The sequence below is a fragment of the Atractosteus spatula genome, chromosome 2 (genome assembly GCF_055471065.1).
Source record: "Atractosteus spatula isolate fAtrSpa1 chromosome 2, fAtrSpa1.hap1, whole genome shotgun sequence".
Classification (NCBI taxonomy): Eukaryota; Metazoa; Chordata; class Actinopteri; order Semionotiformes; family Lepisosteidae; genus Atractosteus; species Atractosteus spatula.
In genome coordinates this window covers 5,230,552-5,253,085 of record NC_142707.1, presented here as the reverse complement: position 1 = coordinate 5,253,085, position 22,534 = coordinate 5,230,552, and the positions used below count along the sequence as shown (strand labels likewise).

The following is a 22,534-nucleotide window of genomic DNA, read 5'->3' as shown; positions in this document are numbered from 1 at the left end:
TCAATATGTAAAAGTATCTATCTTGACTAAGCAAATAATGCAAAGGTTCCAATTCTCCCAGTATGTAATAACTAACTGGTGACAGCGTGATTACTTACTCATCTTCTGAAACTCTCTTCTGAACGTCTGACAAGTTAAATGAGTCTGATGGTGCCACCTTCATCTCCATTAGGAATCACACCACCATCGTATCTGTGGAGTAAGTCAGCAGTCATTTAAGTATTTAAGTCAGCAGAGGTGGGCAGGAGAACTTAAGAAGTTATTTTTTCCAGGGAATAAGTGAGACATGTTGGAATGACAGTGTGGGAGATTAAAAAAAACACTGTGACACCATGTGCTGTACTATGGGGAGATATCGGTTTCCTCTGCAATCTGTCCAGCACCTTGCCCTGTGCTTTAAAGGAATGAGAAATGTTACTTTGAGGGGGTCGTCAGTTCTGTTAGCCCAGAACCTTGAAGTGTGCCATTTTAATGTCTTCAGCTCTCCATCTCCTGGACATGGCTGTTATTGAAAGGTTTCTTTTGTTTGCTGTTTGTGTGTTTGTATCAGTCAATTTGTGATGCCTGCCAGCTTTAGTTTGTGTCTCAGAAATGAACACCATTGTGTTGCCATTTGGTAGTACTGTGACCAACATGTATCTGTATGTATGCCAAGTGTATATTCAATCTTGAAAACATTCTATACTGATCAGTACCTTTTTATTTTGATAGGTTAGCAAAAAAAGTATCTATGTTTTGTAGTTGTTAAGACAGGCCTTTTCTGGTTTAGCACATCAGTAGTAAATGGAGGTCAGAAGGAAGTTTACTCTCTGTTATAGCAGGTGTCTTGTTTTAATGGAAACAATCCTTAGGTTCGTAGTGTATAGACCTAAAATGTGCCAGTGAAGGCACAGAGATGAATTGCACAAAGTAAAGAAAAACATAAACTGAAACTCGTGCCAAATTAGCATGATTTGTGTGGCACAGGCAGATGGGAACCAGATAAACTGTGTCTAGAAAAGTTCCTTCTTGTTTTCTTGTTTGTACAATGTGTTTAACTTCAATTAAGCGAACATATCCTATCATGGAGACAGATAATTAAAAACTGTTTTATGTTTTCGTTTTTTTATGAAAAATGAGATATTTTCAGCTCATCCCTGTTCAAGTCTCTTACCGTGTAAATGTTGTATGTGCTGTAGACCGATACCGAACGGAAAAAAAAGTTCTTTCGACAATATCCCAGAGTTTACAACTAGCTACTGATAACAATAAGACTCGATCCAATCGCATCGCAGGTCCCTGGAAAATACACCCTGCAGGTACTGAGGACACTGGAGACCATGGCCCCAAAACGAGGGCTATGAAAAAAAAAATCAAAACGAACGTCTCTTTAGGTTTAGTGTTGTTTAACGAGCATTTTTTTTTCTTATGAGTTACTGGCAGTCAGCCATCCCATCTCCAATTAGCTGCAATACCGGCGGCTTCGGAAGGCATCCAGCCACCTTATCTGAAAACTTTTCTGACCCGAATTTTATAAAGGTAGTTAGGGGGGGGGTTTAAGAAACTAAGGTTAAGGGTTTTTTTTTCTCATATTCATTATCGTTTTCAAACCTAACATTTGGTCGTGGTTGGATTGTTTAATTCTCTGTTTTGTGGTATCACTTGAGGCTTACAGGAAACAAGCATGACATAAAGGCACTGTCTACAGTGTAGGACTGTGTCGTGGTCAATTTTAATTGCTTGTTCAAGGTTTAGAGCAGATGGGAATGTTAAATTGTAATTAACCACCGCGACTCTGACGCATACCATGAAAATACGTAGTTTAACCTTTAAATTTTTGTGTCGTCTCATGTAGCTTTGCAAGCGCTAATAGACTGCGTTCAAAATTAGGTTCCAAGATAATTATGTTTAAACAAGGGAATGATCATGGAATTTAGTTACCGTTTTCAATGTCTTTATTGCAAGCTTGTTAATACCGATTATGACTAAAGTCCTCCAACTTTGAACAACTACAGTCTGTAGTTGCCCTGGTAACCGGCTAGGTGAGGCGACAGCCTAGTTTCACACACAGAGGGGCCTTGGTTTTAAGTGAACTTCAGGTTGCTCCTTAGACTAGAGAATCCGAACAGGTACTTCAAATGAAAGCGACTATCTCGCCACCTTGGTGATTGAACGATAACACTGCAAACTATGCTTGATTATTTCAGCAAGAGAGGTTTATACCCGTGTTTCCATTGTGGACAGTTAGAAAGAAATGTAGAGATATTCTTAATTGTCCTCTAAAAAGGTTACTCTTAATTTTTTTTTGGAGGGGAGAAACAATCTGAAATAAAGCTTAATATACACGCCCCTAATATTTATTGTGAAATGTGTTTCATTTCACATTCATTCTAAAGTGTCACTTGAGGGCGGATTTCTGTTTGCCTGAGCCGCCTTCCTTTAACTGTTGGGAAGTATTTAGGCAGGCTGCTAGATTACATACTGTGTAACATTACATTGGTCAAAGTAAGTTTCAGTGCGATCGCCTGGTCATGTATTGCCGGCTTCACTGCTTTTAAAGGAGTTACAGATATCCTATCAGCCATGATTTTGAATCTAAAGCCTTGAAGCATACTTTCATAGATCAGTATAGGTACTAGATGGTATTACAGCTGTGATTCTATGAAAACAATACGGGTTTTGAACGAACAACTTATTTCTTACGTTGACTTGCGTATTGAAAATGGAATTGACAGTTCAAGTGTGACTCATTATTAATACCCGAAAACTACCAAACACTGTGGAGTAAGTGCTTAAATTGTTTTCTTCTGTGCGCCTTGCACGTGGTGCTTTCGCACCGAGTATAAAAAGATGGCAAGCCGCCTTTAGCAACCCCCTTAGTGTTTAAATCAATAGCAAGAATAATATTTTCAATTGCTTTAAGCTAAACTTTTAACCATGATCTGTAAAAAAACAAACAAACCCTGAGACGAATTTATTCAGAATACGGCCTTTATACAGTCGGAATGGAGCGTATCCGAGTGAACTTCATGCTGTAATTGAGCGTTTGAAATTCTCAACAACCGCACCACATCTTGGCTCCGAGGCTAGCAAGGGCGAAAAATAATCTATAACACGTAAACTGCAGTGTCCCCGTAGAGTCGATGCCATATTATCACGCTAGGTTCGGAATGCTGTTTCAGCCTTTTCTGGTTTAGAGTGATGTCTTTATCCCCGACGAGGGCCAATAGCTCTTAAGGTGTGGAATATGCCGAATTGTTGTGGAGTTCTAGCAATAAAAATAGCTAAGAGCTAAAAAGTTTTTTTTAAAAAAAAACTTTCTCATGCAGCCAAAAGGGAACATCCCTGAAACACACACAGCCCAGAGCTTGTAAAAATAGCAAGGTTAGTTTAAAAAGACGATTTGACCAGCTCAGTGGAGCTGGTGTATACCAGTGAGCGCTCATATTGCGATTTATGGAATGCGGTTCGTTTTGAAGGGAAAATAGTCTTTCGAGCCTTTCCCTGGGAAAGGGAGGAACCTGAGATATGTGCTCGCTCTAAAAAAGATAATTATAAAATCAGCAAGTTAAACACCTGATATACTTTTGTCAGTACCTGCAAAAAATTGCAAAACATTCTTAATCAAGAAAAATCTATTATTTGAAGTACGCAGTTTGTTCATCTCTTGTTCTGTGAAATTTCTAAGCGCTCTGAATGGTTTTTTTCCACATTAATTTCATTTTTCAGTGTGTGAATGTTACCTGAGCCCATGTCATCTGGATACTAAAGATGTGAACATAAGAACAATTTCAAAATAAGATGAGAGAGTCCATTTGGTAGTTAATAGTTAATTGATCCGAAGATCTCATCCAGCTGTTTCTTGAAAGATGTCAGGGTGTCAGCTTTGAAAACAGCGCTGGTTGGGTTGTTCCATACTCCCACAACCCGTTGTGTAAAGGAGTGCCTCCGTTCTCAGTTTTAAATACACTTCCATGTAGTTTTTCTGCTTGTGTTCTCTGATTTGGTTTCACTGTTTATTCTGCAGAAGTCTTCTGGGTTGACTTTGTAAAATGCTAGATTCACAAAGCTGTGGCACAGCTTGGAGACCACAAGAAAAGAGTGGATTGTTCATCTAACTGTACTTGGGTGTATACCTATTTGAAAAGAGATTTATTTTATTAATCTAAAATCTAATTCTAAACATTCAAGAAATACCAGTATCTTAGCACATTTATGGGTTAATGGTTAACCATTACATATGTTTATCAACTGGTATGTTCTCTGATGCAAGTATTTTAATTTTTGTAGCACTTCCTGAGAAGGGAATTTAATAAACAGTAAAGTAAACTGAACCTGCAAATTGGAATGTGGATAGTGATCCAGTGGACAAGGAGATTGTCAGATAACAATTCTAGTTATCCAAGCAGGATACTACCAGACTGTGACCTTATGCCAGTGAAGCTGAGGTTGCTCAAGCTGAATTCCAATTCAGTAACTCCTGATCGTCTGCCAGTTCCAATTGCCAGGCTGCAGTTACCTTGTACCTGGGCCCCACCTGCCCAATGGTGTATATGGTGCACTAATCTGTCATTGCCCGACCACCACCAGCCTCAAGTGTAGATTGCAGGAGGACACAGAAAGTCTAATTACTTTATTCTATACTTTAGAATATATACAGGAACAAGTAATAGGTTTATTCCATGCTGAAAAGAGAAGAAAGGAACATAACGTTTCGGCTGTGGAGCCGAAAGAGCCTTTCACACCTGAAGAAGGCTCCAAAACGTTGTGTTTCCTTTCTGCTCTTTTCAGCATGGAATAAACCTTTACTTGTTCCTTTGCAGACTACTTATGCTGACACAGCTACCCACCGGAACTAGAATATATACAGTAGAACAACATATGGATTATACTGTATACTGCATATATATATACCACATACAGAGAAAGATTAACAATGTAGAAATGCCTTAAATACAAACTGTAGAAAAATCCAACAGAATACAATTTTTAAAACTGTATAAACAAGGCCAGGGGATCTTAATCTGCCCAACCTTATGATCCATCTTGGACTACTCCTGGTCTTATTTTTTTTTGTGATTGTCCTTAAGGTTATCCAATGAGCCCCATGTTGTAGGAGATCCCCTATAGGTTAACATTTTTACTGACTTGGCCATTGAAGATCCCCCTTTCCAATTTTATGTAGCTGAGTTCTTGTACAAGTTATTTAATCTTTGTATTCAGGCAGCTTCTCCTCCCTACACCTATCCTAGACAGTGATTCTTTAGTGGGTATATTAAAAGCTATGTCCATTTAATTCTAGATTTTGCAGAACATTTTGTATTATAGTTTAGTTAATCACTGGCTTTTATGTCATTCATCTTCTAAATAAAATCGTTGTAAATCCATGCAGATTTATTTATCAGTAACAGACTGGCACCTTTAGTGCAAGATCTTCTACTTTTGCCTTTCCTTCATGGCCTTAACCTAAGTACACTTTTTGTCCATGCTTCGGGCTGTGCCAGAAAAAAAAAAAGTTTTCTGCCAAATTGCATGACAGAGTTTGGTGTTTTGGAATAATACACACCCTGGGCTCTGCAGAAACACCAGAATTTCAGTGTGGCCTACGACACAATCAACCCTGGCCTGATTTGTGTTGATTTCTCTTTTATTAACTTTTATTAAAGTCTGAAATAATGCCCAGGACAAATCGAACCCCTACCATTATATAAATATCATCAATTTGAAGAAAAAATAATTTGATTTGAACCACTGTATATGGCTATGGATTACAATTTTTAAAATGCTACTCAGTTTAGTATCAAGATCTTTATTTTCAGATTTTGAAAACAACATCATAAATGACTAATCTGTTGCTTGACTGAAAATTGAATTGTTTGTTTTCGAAGAGGTCTTGATCTGAGCTATCACCTTGGTTTACCAAACTGGTATCTGTTTTTTTTTTGCAGTCTTCACACGTAACTGTCAAATAAAAATCTCTTTTTAGTGCTGAGTGAAGTCAAACTAAAAAAGGAAACCCCAAATTGGAAATACTATACGAAATAGAGTGCATTTGGCTGCTTTAAATGGAGTTTACAATGAAAGTTCATGAGGGATGACAGCAGCCAAGTTCAATCTGCCTCAGCTGTTCTCACTCGTAATCATTCCTGATGTTATTTCCTAAATTAAAAAAAAACTGTAAGTACTGTGCGTGAACCTTTTCAGCTTCGCATTTGTCTCATGCATCCCTTCTCCAGCTCATCCCCACCTCTGCTGTTCTCCCTTGGTTACTCCTCGATCTGTGGTGGGGCCCAGAATCCTCATCCTACAGCCAGGAGGGTAGGATGGTTAAGCCAAATCAATCACACTGAGACTAAACACTCAATAATAAACATTTTTCAATACATTCAATTCTTGGGTGGTGTTATTCCTCGTGAACTTCTTTCTGCGTGTTCCGCTGGTCCTTTTAGAAGAAACCATTTTTGAAGGCACTTTCTTAGTCTCCAGTTTAGATCTGAACAGGAAAAGCTCCTCATGTCTAAATGCACACTAGTTTGAACCTTTGCATTGTCCTGCACTGCACATATTCTGATTTTTTTTTTACTTGGATGGTGTAACTCGCTGTTGCCAGCCATGTAATGGAATACTTGGCTTAAGTGATGCCCACCACCCCAGATACCTACCAAATGGCTAAAAGACATCACTTATAGCACAATAATATTAATAACTCTCCTCAAGGAAACCAACTAGGGTGCAACTTCTTTTTTTTCACAGAATATTTCAGTTCTTATGATTTCTGATTTGTCTACTATTTTTTATTTGCTCATATTGCTAAATATAACATAAATACATAATGTCATAAAAATATAAATCTGAGCACTCTTGACTCCATGGTCCTTTAAATTGTGATAGTGTTTCCTTTTAGGATCTTTCTTTGCAATGTAGAGAAACTCCATGATGAATTGGCTTTGTTAATTTTCATTTGTCATTAATTTACATATATATATATCAGTCAATTATAACAAAAGATGTTCTGTCTTCTCATCTGCCTTAGTAAATGATAGCCTCCCATAGGCCAGAAGGCTTAATCCTCAATGTACAATACACCGAAAGCACAGAAATAACTGAATAGTCCTTTACTTCATTGATATACACAGTTACTAAAATTTCCCTGAAAGGGTACTGCCATGCATTTTAGATATTTTTGTTCGAACTCTGAGTTTGTTTATTTAAGGAAGCAAGTAACTGTTCAAATATTGAGATGGAGGCATTATCCCTGACACAATGTTTCTGAGCTGTACAGTACTTATAGAAGTGATCATTTCCCTTCAGCTCTTCAGACCTATGATTGGTTTATTTCTGTGTATGGTGGTATAATTTTTAACTTCATGTTTTAAAAAAGGAGGATTCTTAGCATTGTCTGTTAATGTCCTCCTGATGTATAATTGCATGTCACTGCACGGAAATGTCTCATTTTGTCCATAGAAGAAACGATGAAATATGTGCTTTAAACTTTAGCATCAACCTTTTGTGAAAAGGCTGAGCTCCATTATTTTGTTATGCATGTATAAAGAATTATTTATAACAAATGATAAAACAACATGGGACAAATTGCAAAAAAAGTATACAGACATTTTATTGAACACTTGGGAAAGATATTTTTGGACAAGAGTTTTGTTTTTTTCTTTTTGAAAGAAAACAAATTAAGGACCTGTAATATATTTTGTGGATGTTTTTACTTCATGAACCTTTTCTATTACCTTATAATAAGGTATGATGTGCTCAATTAATAATATGAATATTGTTATGAATTATTATTATTTTGTGTAGAGGTGAGTTGTTCACCTCATCGTTTCCTTGGCTCTTCAGTTTGTTGTAATGCAAATGTTTTGTAATCAATGCATAAAGCATTTGAATAAAATTTTAAAAAAGTTGTATTGTTGTACCATTTGCACTGTGACCAAAAAAGAAAAAAGAAAATCAAGAAAGTAAATATATTGTGTTGCTGACAATCAACAACCTTTGTGTGATTTCTGTTTTTCACAATGTGTCGTTTTCCATAATTTAGGTGGTAATAAATATATTCCTTGATAGTCCTTTATTGATCTTTCAACTCCCATGGCTTTTCCATTTAAACAATACTTTTGTTCTACATTTAATTCCAGTCTGCCTTTAGAAGAGAGAAGAAGCCATTTGAAAAGAAATAGCTGAAATGGCAAAGAGATTGGGCGAAACAAGCACATGAACAAAAAGCAGAAAATGTTGCTTTAAAGAAAAGTAAAAACGTGACAACTGGATTTTAATACCCACTTTGTGATATTAAAACCTAAAGTAAAACTCCTAGTAATGATAAGCAGTATTATTACAGTCCAGCAGATTTCACAGCTCACCCTTAATGATCATTTTCTGAGCACTGAGAATAGTTTCACTTCGACCACGTAAGGAAGGAATTTGGTCAAATAATTCAGAGATCAAGTAAAATGGAAACATGAACACCCTGCAACTATTAAGGAGCACAGTGAGCAAGTTACTGACTTTGATCCGCAAATGAATTCACTTAACACATAAAAAATGAAGATGGGATGAAATGTGGCTCTTCAAGACCAACACAGCCCAAACATATTTTGAGGATATCACAGCTGCAAAAAAATATTTGATCACACTATAGATTACATTTCTATTTGGAGTCTCACTTTAGGTTAAGATTACACTTTAAAACCATATATAAATAAGGGGTTAATAGATATGCTGTCATTAATGCATCTACAATTAATTGAGATTCTATTAAACGTCAACAAAGCATCTTTATAAAGTAGGGTTCATACTAACCTTATCCCGACTGAATATCTACAAAATGCTTTTTTTAATATTCAGTAGAACCTCAATTGAAAGTAAATTGGTAATGATGATTAAATATGTATTCAACCTTCATTTAAACAACTTAAATTAAATGTGACCAGTTATTTGAGTTTCTGGGTTCTGTTTTCTTGGAGGGGGTTACAATGACACTACTTGACATCATCGACAGTTCAGAATGAAGAATGGCTGCAAGAATCCGCATCACTTAATCAAAAAGATAACAGTTTGTGAGAGAGGAAAGGAATGCTTCACAGAAACATGTTTCCAGGTTGCATTCATGAGCCTTAATCCCTCTTATTATGTCACATAGTCTTTACAATATGCTCAGTGTACAAGATCTTCTAAATCAGTCCTGTTTCACTCTTCCTGGTATAGTGAACCTGGCCTATTGTTGCTGGTGGCTCTAAATCTGAACCTCAAACATGCTCCTCACCACACAACTCAACCGTTCGCTTACATTCTGAGCCGATGAGATCCACTGTGGGGGCACGTCTTCATCATCCTGGTATTTACTCACTACATTTCAGGGTATGTTCTAAAAGGCTTTGCTTCTTCTTTCAGACTTATTTGAATTGACTTATATTTTATGAGCAATCTGCATCTCACTTTTACCAACAGGACAAATAGGCGATCTGTGTCTATTAAGCTAAAGGTACAGCCTTTTTTTTCTGCCAGGTAACGGCTTATTCTAAATCCTCCTTATGGTGGAGGTTAGTGTAAGCCTCTTTGCTAAGTTGCCAAAGTGAGTGGTGAACTGTCCCAGTCGGACGTTGAGGTACAATCTCTACCTCTGAAGCAGCTCGGTACACTCAAGTCATGTGAAATTCACATGGCAGGTTAAAAATAATGCATAGCAGTGGGGACTGTAGACAAAGCATTCTCACCACGTCCGTCAACGTTGACTCATGTCCACTCACAGCTGCCCCCAGCCTGTCAGATTTCACTGACGACTGCATCCAGACCATAACCTGGCCTCCCTGGTGTTGACAAGCAGGAAGGCCAGTTAGTCTTGCCCTCCCCCTGTTCCACTCAGCCCCCACACTTTCCCACATTGCAAATAGTGCTGGGCACATTAGCTACTCCTACCAGTATGCCAAGACCAAACTGCAATGAAAATAAAGGCCATGTGAATTAAGGCAAATGTAACTAGGAAAGATCCAAATATAAATAAATCATTTTTTGGGTTAATATCTTAAATTATAACACATGCATTAACTGCATTACCCCTGGGATGATGGTAAATATTATTTTGCTGATTTTTTAATACTGGCAGTGACTCATATTGATATTAGAAATAATGTTATAAACAATAAGTCTTCTGAGTTGAGGGCTTTGGAATTTTTAATTCTAGATCTTAAAAGTTTTGCCCACACAATCCCTAAAAAGATAGATATTGATCTACAAAAAATTCCAGCATTTTTGCCTTGGAAGAGGCACCAACTGGAAGGTAAGTTCACCTATTTTTTGGTGTCCCCAAAATGTGGCATGAGAGGTACGGAGGTAGTTGATGCGCTGGAGGCAAAAGGATAGAACAATCTCACACAATATAGATGGAATGGAGTGTCACGCAGGAGCAAACATGGAGAAAAATAATGTTCCAGCAACTGTGGATGCACTAGATGAATTGAATACCCAGCATTAACATAAAATATGAGTCGCACATTCACGCGACACACATACAAAAATTAACAGAAGAAAACGCTACATCTAACAGACAACACGTACATTTTTACAAGTAAACCATGTTTCAGATGAAGAGTTTATATTCGGTGTTCCCGATCCTGCGTTCAAAACTCAGTTTTAACATGTATACTGTATAATGTACTGTATATATACATGTATAATGTACATTGCATGTGCTAAGTATTCTTGGAAAATAAGTATTCAATACGTATGTAAAGACACCGTGGCAGCCACAACCGTTTTTAAGACGTTACAATATGCAAGTTTTACGGAGTATATCATTATATAAAATTCACCACATTGATATAGTTACTTTTAAAAGTGGTGATGGTCTGTCAGTGTTTGAATCAAGGTACTATGATGTCTCTCCGACAGGACAACAGTCAAATTCCCAATCGTTATTTTGAGCCCAGGTCTCAGCGAGCTGTGCTTTCCGTAGTTTAAATCCCCTCACCTCTGACCTCAGGATGCGGTTTACCTTTTTACTTCCTGGATACGAGAGACGATCGAGAGAGAGAGAGAGTGAGTGGCAGGGCAGTGATCTGGGTTTTTAAAATAACATGTAATTTTTTTTAAAAAAAAATTGGGAAATAAGAGAACAGTCCTCCGCATGAAATCGGATTAATAACCTCCAACAAGATGAGCTGGTAAGTCTGTATGTTTGTAAAAGGGAAGCGGACGGAGCGCCGGGCTGAAACTTTAGTGTGTAAACAAGAGTCCAAAGCCGTCCAGGTGAGGACGATATGGACTGGAATCAGCCGGCACAGTGTCACCAACTTAACAGGTTAAAGACCCCGAACACGCAGGGTAAAACACGTCCCGCTTTTGAGTTATATTGTTAAGAAGCATGTAGTTCAGGTTTCAACCACAGTACAGTCCGCTTTGAAATGCCGGGACGCGTCTGTGGTCACTGAGTATGGAAAGGTCAATATGTTCTGTGTATCACTTACACAGCCGTCTGTCTGCGGGTCTGTAACGTGTCTTGAACATGTACAGCGACAAACCCGAGATATTTAGATCCTCACACCTTCTCGGCGCACCCAGCAGAGACAGAAGTCGTGCGGACCGGTTCTTTTGTGGGAAAACAGGATTAGCAATGATTGCGTGACGAGCTACCTTCCGGATCCCGTCTGTCGTGGACTCTTGGGGCTGAAATTTGCTACTATTTTGTAGCCCAATAGTCTGATTAAACCCGTTCAATTTTTTTTTTCGTGATAGCCGACATCGGAGGCTCAAACCAGGGTGTCATTAGAACTTCGGTCTTCACATAGGCTGGTGCCACCGAAAAAAGATAATTGCAAAGTGTGTTTTCGAGATTAGTGTTGTTGGGAAAAGGGTGAAGTACCTTTCTCAGGGACATTTTAAGCATCTTTATAGCTGTTAACTGTGTGTGCCCGAAGTGCAGTGTTGATCTGAACGTGTGAGAAGTTGGCTTCCTATTACTAACGACTCCAGAGAGAGTTTAAAATTTCAGGGAAGCCTAATCTTAGGATAGAACTGCCAGAATGAATTCCTTTACATGTTAGATTTTACAAGCTTTAAACTCCTAAAGCCAGTACTGCTGGATAGTTTTTTTTACCTTATTTTGAGTTACGTATAAGTATATGTCATAGTACAACAGCAGTATTTGCTTCATCAGTAAACATCGAGGATGAACCTGCAGCTTGTAAATGCTGAAACAGATCAAACTGGTATGTAATGGAAGTCTAGCTTTCCTGTGACTGATAAGGCCCCTGGAGAATAAAGCGTAACTCTGATGGTTTTCCTGATGTTCCAGGTCCTAGGCCAACTTTTTCCAGTGCCTCTTTGTGAATTATACTATGAATACTAATACACAAAATACTAATGAATACTAATTGCAGAGGGGTGCTACACTATATAGAAATGACAGGATTCACTTTTTCCATTTCCTCTTAAATTATATGAAGACCTAATATGGCTGTTGCTTTTACAACGGTTTCAGTAGGTTTAATACAAGTTATACATTTATGACTCCTTTTAGAATTCTGCCCATCCTTTTTCAGCCTGATTCCACACAGAGATGTGTCCATGTCAACTATCTCTGATGTTGGAGCATAAATTTGCCCTGTAGAGAAAGCATTTAAGTCCAAACTGTACATTAATATGTCAAATTGATTTGAGATCATTTTAAGTGGTCATTTGTAGGCATTGTTGTACCTAATCCATTTCCTGGAAGACATTGTGGCTTCTGATCTGTCAGAATGCATGTATTGTATAGAAGGTATTGTATTGCTGAGCAAGTGAGATCAGTGTTGTTTTCACTTTCCTCTTGATTAAACTGCATTCCTTTGTGCAAATAGTATTGCCAACAGTTTGATATCATATTCATATGAATAAAGTAAGTGCATATTCTCATTAGAAAACATTCTTTGTGTTTCTGTCATTGTTTAGCTTTATATGCTGCAAAAAATGTAGAAGTTTTTTTTTCTATCACTTTGATTCCTTATTTAGGGCTCACTTCAGACATAACGTCTGCTATGGTCAGAAGCCAGATTGAAAACGGCACTTAGTGTTTTCTAGTAACAAAAGGGTAACATACTTGTTTCCAGCTATGTACATCTGAATCTGGAACTATACTGAAGATGGGGCCTGTGATAGTTTCAAAGCCTCAAGTGTTAGTGCAAATTTCATAACTTTAAAAAGTTATGAGATTTAAATACTGCTTTATTGCTTCTTCTGTTTGACAGTACTTTAGTTCGGTAGAAAGTGCTCAAGACTTATTTTCTATTCAAACTGCTTATTTTCTATTCATTCTCAAGGAGTGGCATGAATTATTGCGGACAAATTGCCTTTCAGCCCTACGCAGATATCATTGACGTCTTATCAGCTCATTGTGAAACTGTAATAAAATGGCTAAGTGGATTGTGAAAGGGAATCTTTCAAAGCCATCTAGCATTGGACACCACAAAATGACAAAGACTTACAGTATTGGACGGCTTAGGGACATTTACAGAAGTTTGCAAATGTCCTGTAATTTGTGCAGCATTTTATCTGACCCATCACATCCATGTATTTCAAAGTGACCTCACACAAGGGCGGCGATTCATTGTAACATTCCATTTCTTGGCATGGGACAATGCAAAAGAAATGAGCTGCGTCAGACAGAGTGACTTAGGAATAGAGCCACTGTATTCTGGATCTTGGTTAATTTTCAGTGCTGTCAGCACATGTGCGTATGCTGCTGACCCCACCCCCTACCCCCCTGTACCTACATTCACATATTGAAACCAAAGGGGCCCACAAAAGCCAGGCCTGGCGCTTGCCAGCGTCACGGAGCTCTTTCCATATGCAGAGATCAATGGCTGGCAGTCAACCGCTTCCTCCTTGTACAGTCACCCAGCCTAAGGGGTCAGGGACTGTGCTGCCTGTCCAGTCAAAGAGCTCTTTCTTAACTCCGCTGAGCAGGGAATTTGAGGTATGCCTCCACACGTGCCACGATGACGTGGGCACTTTGTAATTCGGTGACATCCAGGGTCAATTTTTAGAAAAATCAGAGAGCGCCACTGTTTTCAAATGGACGTCTATATTGCACGGACGTGTTTTACTATGGTAATCCCTTCTGAATGACATTACTTGAATTGCTGTATTTGCATCTCTCCCTCCCTGCAGAGTTAATGAAAATACTGATTTTACTGCGTCTTTGCCACAGAGGGGAAGAAAATGACTTTTGTGTTTTGGGGTTCTTTCTCTTTGTGTCTGGAGTCATGTCTGTTTGGTTAAAGCACCACGCCACTAAACAAGAGCAGGCTTTGTACTTTTTGTGTGTGATATGCTAGTTGTGGGTGGCGGGGAGCTGTTTGCTATTTCTTATTGGGACCCATCATCTTTTGTACAAGAAGGTCATACCAGAGTGAAACACAGCTGAATGATTTTATTCCATATCAACAACTGCGAGCTGTTCTTTCTTTCATTATGGTGCTGAAAGAGAATGCATGGATCTGTTAGGATTTTTGTCCCATTTGTGTCTTGAATACATTAAAGTGTAAACTGAGATTTTGGCAGTGATAAAAGAGTTTTGCATAACATTACCATTACTTTTAGTGTGTGTCTTAAACGGAAAGTCAGACTATTAGAAAATGTTTGATGTATTATACTGATTAATCGGTAGCTTTTGCTTGGAAGTAATGTATGCTATGTACATATGGATTCCTGCAGCAGTTACATCAAGTTTTGATGTGGTCTACCAGAAGCTCTTTCCCCCAATTTACCGCAGCTCTTTTGCTGCTGGGTACCTTAACGTCTGGGCATTAATGGCGCCAAGATGTTTCAGAAGATGGAATGATGTCATTTTTTTTGTCTTTCATTCATCTCTATTTCTGTTTGGAGTGAGCTGGGTTGAGTACCAATTGTCAGTGGTATATGAAGATACAACCAGGAAAAGCAGAGGGCAGTTGTTGGTGAAATATAATTTCAAGAAACGTGATTCATGTGTTTTCTTACTCTGGGTTATAAATTCCAGTGGAAATGACTATGATGACCAGTTTTCCGAAGTAAGTAAATGTTTTCGATGAGTCTCTGCTAGTCGCTCCGGTTTCTGCGAAGAGATAAAGGAAAAAGTGTGTTTAAAAATTGAAGATTTTTAAACGCCAAATCAGTTTTACATCGAGTGCGATTCACCCGTTCTCTTCCAGTGCCATCAAAGGTGATTGTGCAAAACTGTCTCTGGACGAGAGTAAACTACTAGCTTATACGTTTCTTAACCACAGAAGCTACTCCAGACAGCAGGACATGGATCGAGTGCAGCATTTGTTTGGGTTTTGTTTCTGTTCTATCTTAAGTAAACGACCTAGAAGGTCCTCGCACCTATGATTAACCGATTAAAATTAGATTATAATTGGCCTTTACATCCTGTTTACCTGCCCTGCCACTGGGAGGGGGGCCATGTAGTCACTTCAGAGGTGGTGTTTAAGGAGACAGGACCTTGTCTAAAAATACCTTGCTGGGATAGGGCTCTTGCCAATAATGGGCATAATTACAAGCTTGTTTGTACTAATAGTTAATTGTTATGTAGAAAACAGTAAATATTGTCATTTTTCAAAAATAAGTGCTTGCATCAACAGAAGACCATAATATGCTGTAATCATGGATCACATTCAAAACATGTTTTTCTTTCTGTTTTAACGTATTTTTAGTTTTAGAACTGTAGAAAAATCCTTCTTGTTTTTCTTTTCCCATTTATTGTCCAAAAAGTCCAAATGTATTGTGGGGGGGGGGTGGTAATGTCCTTCAAAACAGCTGAGGAACTATAAAACGAGTACAGTATGCCACTCAGCTCAGAAGCCAGTTCTGTGGTGCAAGTTGAACACCAGTTTCGTTCACAATCTTTTTGTAATTTTATAATGGAATTGTACTTGTGTGGGAAAATGATGGAAAATAACTATTGTTATATATCTTATAAGGCCCAGTCAGGCATCTGCAGCACTGCAGAGTTCCTGAAGTGGCTTCCCAAAACAGCCCTGAGAAATGATGAAATATGGTCTCACTGTGCCAGGAGTCCAATCTAAGGTATCTGTTGGAAAGGCCACTCTGACTTCTCTGTTGATAAGTTCAAGAGAGGGGGAAAAACAGGCATCCAGTGCTTTTCAAGTCTGCACTCCACTCACCCACAAGGTAGGCTGGGTTAACATGAACCCAGCTGAAATCTTTTATAGATGCTGAAGGGTATTAGCATTGGCTAACTGGGCATGGCTGAGTTAGTGTAGGTTTCTCTCTGTGTTAGTGTAGGTTTCCTCCATGTGCATTGGTTTCCTCTGGCCTTTCAGGGACCCAGTGAATACATTAATTGGAAGATTTAAGTTGTCTCTGTGTGTGCACCCTGCAATGGTCAATCAAGAGTATAGTTCTGCTTTGCACTGAATGCCTGCTTGCCTGCTGCAATCCTCTATAGGATGAAGTGGCTTTGAATTATGGATGTATGGATTTTTACTGCATTGAGCAATATAAATCATTTTAATGTACTTCCTAATAAGGTCCATAGAGTCATCGTAATTACAGCTGTTTACACAGTAATACATTTTATAGAGCATATTAAACCGTTTTTTGGGTAAAGTTATACCCATGTACGGTTGTTGATCCAGCCTGATCTTTACTGTCGCGCACTATGCAATAAAATGTTAATATAAATGTAATGGTTACAGATTTTATTCAGAGTTGCATTGTTATTGAGACCGGAAGAATATTTTTAGTTTGCATTTCTAAGGAGGTTATGTGATACAAAGCAAAAACTGTCACTGGCTTAACACCGCAATCTTCTTTAAGTCCCAGTTAAAGATCAACAGTAAGAACCTGTGATCCCTTATCCTGGGACTGCTGGCAACTAATCCCAAGCTTGCGTCGCAGTGGGTTGAAATTATGCTACATCAGTACCTTGTACAACAGGTAAATAACTTGTTAAAACATGGAGCGGTCAGTTTTTTATTCACCCATCTATCTAGCTGAACAGTATTCTATCACTGATTTAAAGAAGATGCACTTACATCCTCTGGGGCATTCTCACCTGATAGTCGAGGATTTATCTCCCTAAAAGACTGGAACACAATGATATACTGACAAATGCATACTAAGGTTGTTCACTAATATGGTGTCATCACCCCTGGATCGGTGATTAGAAATGCTGTTGTGTTGGGGTTGACAGCTCTCCTGTTGAGCCTGTCCCATCCTCGTATCTCTTACCAACTAAACAGCAAACGTAATACATCGAATGGTCGAATGGCTGTCTCTCTTTTCAAAACCTTATGTTCTTAAGTCTTGACAGTGCTCATGTGTCATACGCGTAAACAGAAGGTTTTGGTTTGATACGTTTCAGGTTTTCCTGAATTCTATTTTTTTCTGAAAATTATTTAGGTGAAGCAAAATAATGATATTTTTGCCTTATGTCTCTATGCAGATTTACTCAAAATAAGGGGACAAACCTGTAATATGTAGTACCATGTGTTGGGTTATTAAAGAGGTGCTCCTGCAGCTTGTAAAGCTTTTTAGCGATTAAAAAGATGAAACGCAACCCACAGATTCTGATCATGCAAAAAATGTGCAAGAGATTTTTTTGAATGGTGTTGGAACACCATACATTAAAAATTGTTTTGTATTGCCCTTGCAGGTTAAAGTTTAAAAAAAACAAACAACCAAATTATCTACGGCTCACTCTTAGATGGAAAAAGGGGACTCACATGTAGAACGGATTATCCATACTTCTTTAAAGGTGGATATAAAATTGCGATACACCTGTTGGGCGAAAGGAAAAGCTTCCCTGGGAGTTTAATAAGGTGCTGGCTGTGATGGCAGTGTCCGTCTTGAGCCCTGGGTCATTTTCTGCAACCTTGGTTTTCTGTAACCTTTTCACTTTAGCTTGAACTGTGCCTAGTCAGAGCCTGAAGCAAGTTGTTTGGGAATATAATGACTATGGTTTCTGAATTCAGTATATCTGAAAACCCGTAGGTGAAACAGGCTGGCCAGTCTGTGATGGTGAGGCAACTTGATCAGCCAGTTCTTATCAGTTTCCTTGACCTGTCATTTGTAACCCCTGTCAAGGCCTCCAGGTGGGATCCAGCTCAACCTTGTGATCTAGAAACTAGAGGATTTTAATGCAGTACAAATACAAATATTTAGCTTGAGCTAAAACTGCTTTACCTAGAGCCTAAGAAGAGAAACTGTCTTAGAATTTCTTTTGACAGTCTAAAAAAAGTATTGTTTTCCAGAACTTGTTTCCGTCTCTATACTCTCCACTCTGCTGTATAGCATCATTGTTTACTGTTCTATTCTTCATTGAACTATAATGCTTAACACTACAGGGGTACCTGGAAGGGGTGTTATTATTTCTGAAGCCCTGTTGGCCTCGAGTAATTTATTTATGATCCTTTTTTGTTCACTAGTTCATTATTTTTAAGTTTAGCTTACATCTCTTCTTTTCTGTAAACATTTCCATTCTGTAGGCAGATTCGACACCAGACACAGAATTGTCCCTTAACAATAAGCTGGAGTGAGTCATCTCTGGCTGTGGCAGCCACTTCACACTTAATCAAATGAAAGCAAGAGTCTTTTTAGATTTAGTAGATCTGAAAAACTGTCATCCATGTGTGTTAACATGGGAAGTCACAGTGCAAGAAGCCCCAGGCACAGAACACTGTAGGTTCGCCACCACATAGCAAATTAATAATAAACTGGTATTCAAAGTTATTACAAACATTCTATACCAAATCTTTTTTTTAATTGGTTCACCATCTATTTTTTTTTTTACAAACAGCAGTAGTTTTTCTTTTGTGTGTTCTTTTTAATTCAGTTGTCCTTAGCTGGTGTTAGGATGCAAAATGAGACCCTGCCTCCTCATACACAGTGAAATTATCTTGCAGGACGTCTGTGCCACAAGTGTAACAGTTAGCCCAATATTATGGTCTGTATGTCAATCAGCCAATTTTTTGTTTTTGATTAGGATAATAGAATTGGAAATCCTTTTTTGAAGTATTATAAACTCTGGCCCAGTGTGTAAGGAGAGGAGCCACAGTGAAGAACTGAAGAGCTACTGTATGTTAGCTTGCTTTTCTTATGTTTTTGAAAGCTCACGACTAATATAACAATTCCTAAACACCTGAACACAAAAAAATGTACTCACCACTCTTGATGTAATAGATTAATTAATAAACTTCCAAGATGTCCAAGATTAAAAGCTAAAAAAAGTATTTTTGTGACATGAAAAAACTAAATATAGACTGTATTTTAATGCCCCAGGCATATTAGACATTATAGTTTTGACACGCCAACCTTCCAGACACATGTTTGTGCCTCCTCTGTATTTTGCTTGGTATTGTTTTATTCATATTATCTTGTTGTCATGGTTACGTACTTTAATGTGGCATTGTAATGTACAGTATTAGGCGGTTTCTGTGTGATTATGCTTAGATTTATTAAACCGTACATGATCTCTTGCATTTGAAACATATGCTTGTTCTCTTGGGCATACCTAAGAGAATTACCTTCAGTATGTGGCTGTTCTGCCAATAACATTTAGAAACATTTTGGGTTGTTGTAGAAGAATAGTGCCAGTGTAATGCCAGCTCTAATTCTTGTCTTGTATTTGTTAACATCTGATAGCAAAGGCAGTGAGGAAACATTCATGGAAATGATCATTTCAAATGGAAACAAGACGTTCTATGAGTTATCAGTCTATTCAAGTATTGAAGAATCTAGGGGGTAGAGAATGTGCCAGATGCGGTAGGGTATAGCAGTATAGATTAAGTGGGATGGCAGTCTGTAATATGTTGTGGTCTATGTGTGTTCCTAGACCTGTGAACCTTCAGGAGTGTCCCAGGTGATATTTCTATAAGTATAAATGGGAGCCCCAAACTCTACATGGTATATGAGTTTCATGGTGAATAAATAGGTTAGTTTCCAGCAGCTGAACTTGCAATGTTCAGTTTTGTTAACAAACAGAAAGGGAAAGTTTGGTGGATAACACCGCATTATACAATTAGGGCCCTTCTGCATTTCCCATAATAAAATCATACAGGATGTGGCCCTAATTTTTGGCTTTAAACAATAGAAATGGGTGACGCCATTGTGCTAATGTTATATTTAAAGATTAAATTGTACAGTACTAGCATGAAGACACCATGCACTTCCTTAAATGCATGACAAGGATGGACATTTTGGTTAATAATATGAAATGACATCAGATGTGAGGCAAATAGTAAGATAAACAATAACAGGATATGACTGGCAATGATCCTTCATTTAAATGCTGCTTAAACTCCGGCCAAAGAGAATCTTTATTTTTGGAAAGCTGCTAGCCACAGTGTAGCAGGGTGACATTCCAGAGTTTAGTGCTGGATATGCACAGATCACTGTGAGCACAAGGAAGTTCAGGGTTTTCCCTGGTCACAGGATTACATCAAACTCAGATTTATGATTTTGTTGAAGAATGAATAAGCGACAAAGATTAAAGGGAAAATTGTGATGCTTTACTGCGAGATTACAAGTTCACAGGAAATGTAAAATTTGATACCTTATAAAACTGTTGTACTTCATTGTTTCTCACACCTCCATACTGTACCCTGATTCACTTACGTTGAACTGCATGGACACCCATGATAACTGGTAATGTCTTATCAAAAACTGTTCATGAAAGGGATAACAAACCCTTTATACATCCTGTAGTAGATGTGTTAAATTTGTATTCACATATTACTAATGTAGTGCTTTGTATTGATTGTTGGCAACGATGTGAGAAATAACCTTTCAGTAATCTCAGAGAATGCAAAATTCAGTGGCATTGGCGTCAATGACACCAAGAATGTGTAAGAACATAATATGAAGTGCCTTAGATCTGTACATTTTTATAAGCAAGACTTTTTATTTGAGAACAGTTAAAGTGATCAGTAATGAAAGAAGGGAATTTTTATACCTAATTAATTGAGAGAGGAAGATTTGGGTCAGAGTTCACTTGGCACTGAGGTACCCAAGTCATTCTGGCTTGTGAATAATTGGGGTTCACTTACTATATATAGGTTTGTCAGATTAGACTCTAGTCATTCTCTCTCTGCGTCAGGTGGTGCTGAAATGGTCACACAAGCAGGAGAATCCAAAATAGCTGATTGCAGTTTATTCTTAAATTGCATTTCATTCTTGCTTATTTCTTTTTTAGCAGAAAGTAGTTTGCAGTGTACACTAACAAGAAGTTCATTTTGATCATTTTCATTGTTTCAAAAATCAACCAAATGCTAAAAATATCTTCATTTCTCTTAATTAGTGTTACTATTTGGTGAGATAAAAATAATAAATATAGGCTAAAGTTGAGGATGAACATCGTTCACCCACACAGCCCCCATACAATGGTATGCACTATTCAGTCTTTCTTTATATTCAGTTGCAGAAACTTGGAGACAAAGGAGGCATTGCGTAGCATTCGTGTGTCATCCTAAACCGGTTGAGACAAGGCAGACCGATAAAAGGGATTGTAGGCAGAAGCACGTACTACCAGGATCGAGATACTTGTGCATCCATTCGAAGTGCAAGGCAAAAAAGGCAAGCTGTTACAGATCAGTTGACTGTAAATTTCCATTTGGGGTGTGAACTGACGGTATCTTCAGAATGTTTTAGCTGAGAACTGCACAGAGTGGGATGCCGTAGTTGAGCTGAAGTGCATCAACAGCTCATCACACCTGACAGTGCGTGTTTATGTGTCCAGTGGAGCAAAGAGCACAGGGAATAGACTACTAAGCAGTGGCTTTGCTCTTGACAAAAGGATGAGTGCACAGGTGCCATCCTAAAGAACTATTCAGCCTTCAGTGCTTGATTCCAACAATGAAGGTTTTCAGTGGTTTTCTGAAGTGTTGTTCCCATGTTGCAGTATTTCTGTCCTGCTGGGGGGGTGTCTCCTAGGATGACAGTGCCCCCATATGCAGAGCTTGTGTGGTCGCCCAATGGTTTGAAGAACATGGCACTAATGTTATCCATATGCCACGGCCTTCTCAGTCACCAAATCTGAAGCCAACCAAGCATTTATGGGAGATAATGGAATGTTGCCTGAGATGGAGGCCTGAGTTGATTGACTTTCTCATGAAATCATCCAGGATTCCTGATGCTGGTAGATTCTATTCCATGGCACATACAGGCAGTGCTGGCAGGACATGGAGGTGCAGCACCCTGTTGAGGAATTTTTTATTGCCGTTTTCATATCTAATTCACTACCTGAACATGAGGTTTTGACTTCCATGCTTTGTGCTGCTAAATGTAAAATTGGCTAATATAAATTTAGTCAGTTTACTCTGGGGTATATGTTTATTCTTCTGCTGTAGTAATTAACTCTACAGGATTTTCAGAGCATGTTATTTTTTCAGAACAATGGTAATACCAAGATTAATATAAAATTAAAGTGCATTCTACAAAATTAAAAACATTAAGGCAGATTAATGTAGATTATACCAAGTATATACAACAGTTTGTCATTTATTTTTTCAGTTATCATTCAGTATTTCCTATAATGTTATTTTCATTTTTTAATTTGTTTTGTAGTTGTACAATC

At 38.2% G+C, this 22,534-nt stretch overlaps 1 protein-coding gene across 1 annotated transcript in view; it reads left to right on the top strand.

Annotated features, from left to right (window-relative positions):
* The first annotated feature begins 10,985 nt into the window (after positions 1–10,985).
* The window catches only part of bin3 (bridging integrator 3), a 64,870-nt gene continuing 53,321 nt past the window's right edge, over positions 10,986–22,534 (top strand). Inside the window, exon 1 of the mRNA XM_088938602.1 lies at positions 10,986–11,147. Coding sequence (XP_088794728.1) covers positions 11,140–11,147 — 8 coding nt within the window. The 5' untranslated portion in view covers positions 10,986–11,139. The remainder of the gene's footprint in view (positions 11,148–22,534) is intronic.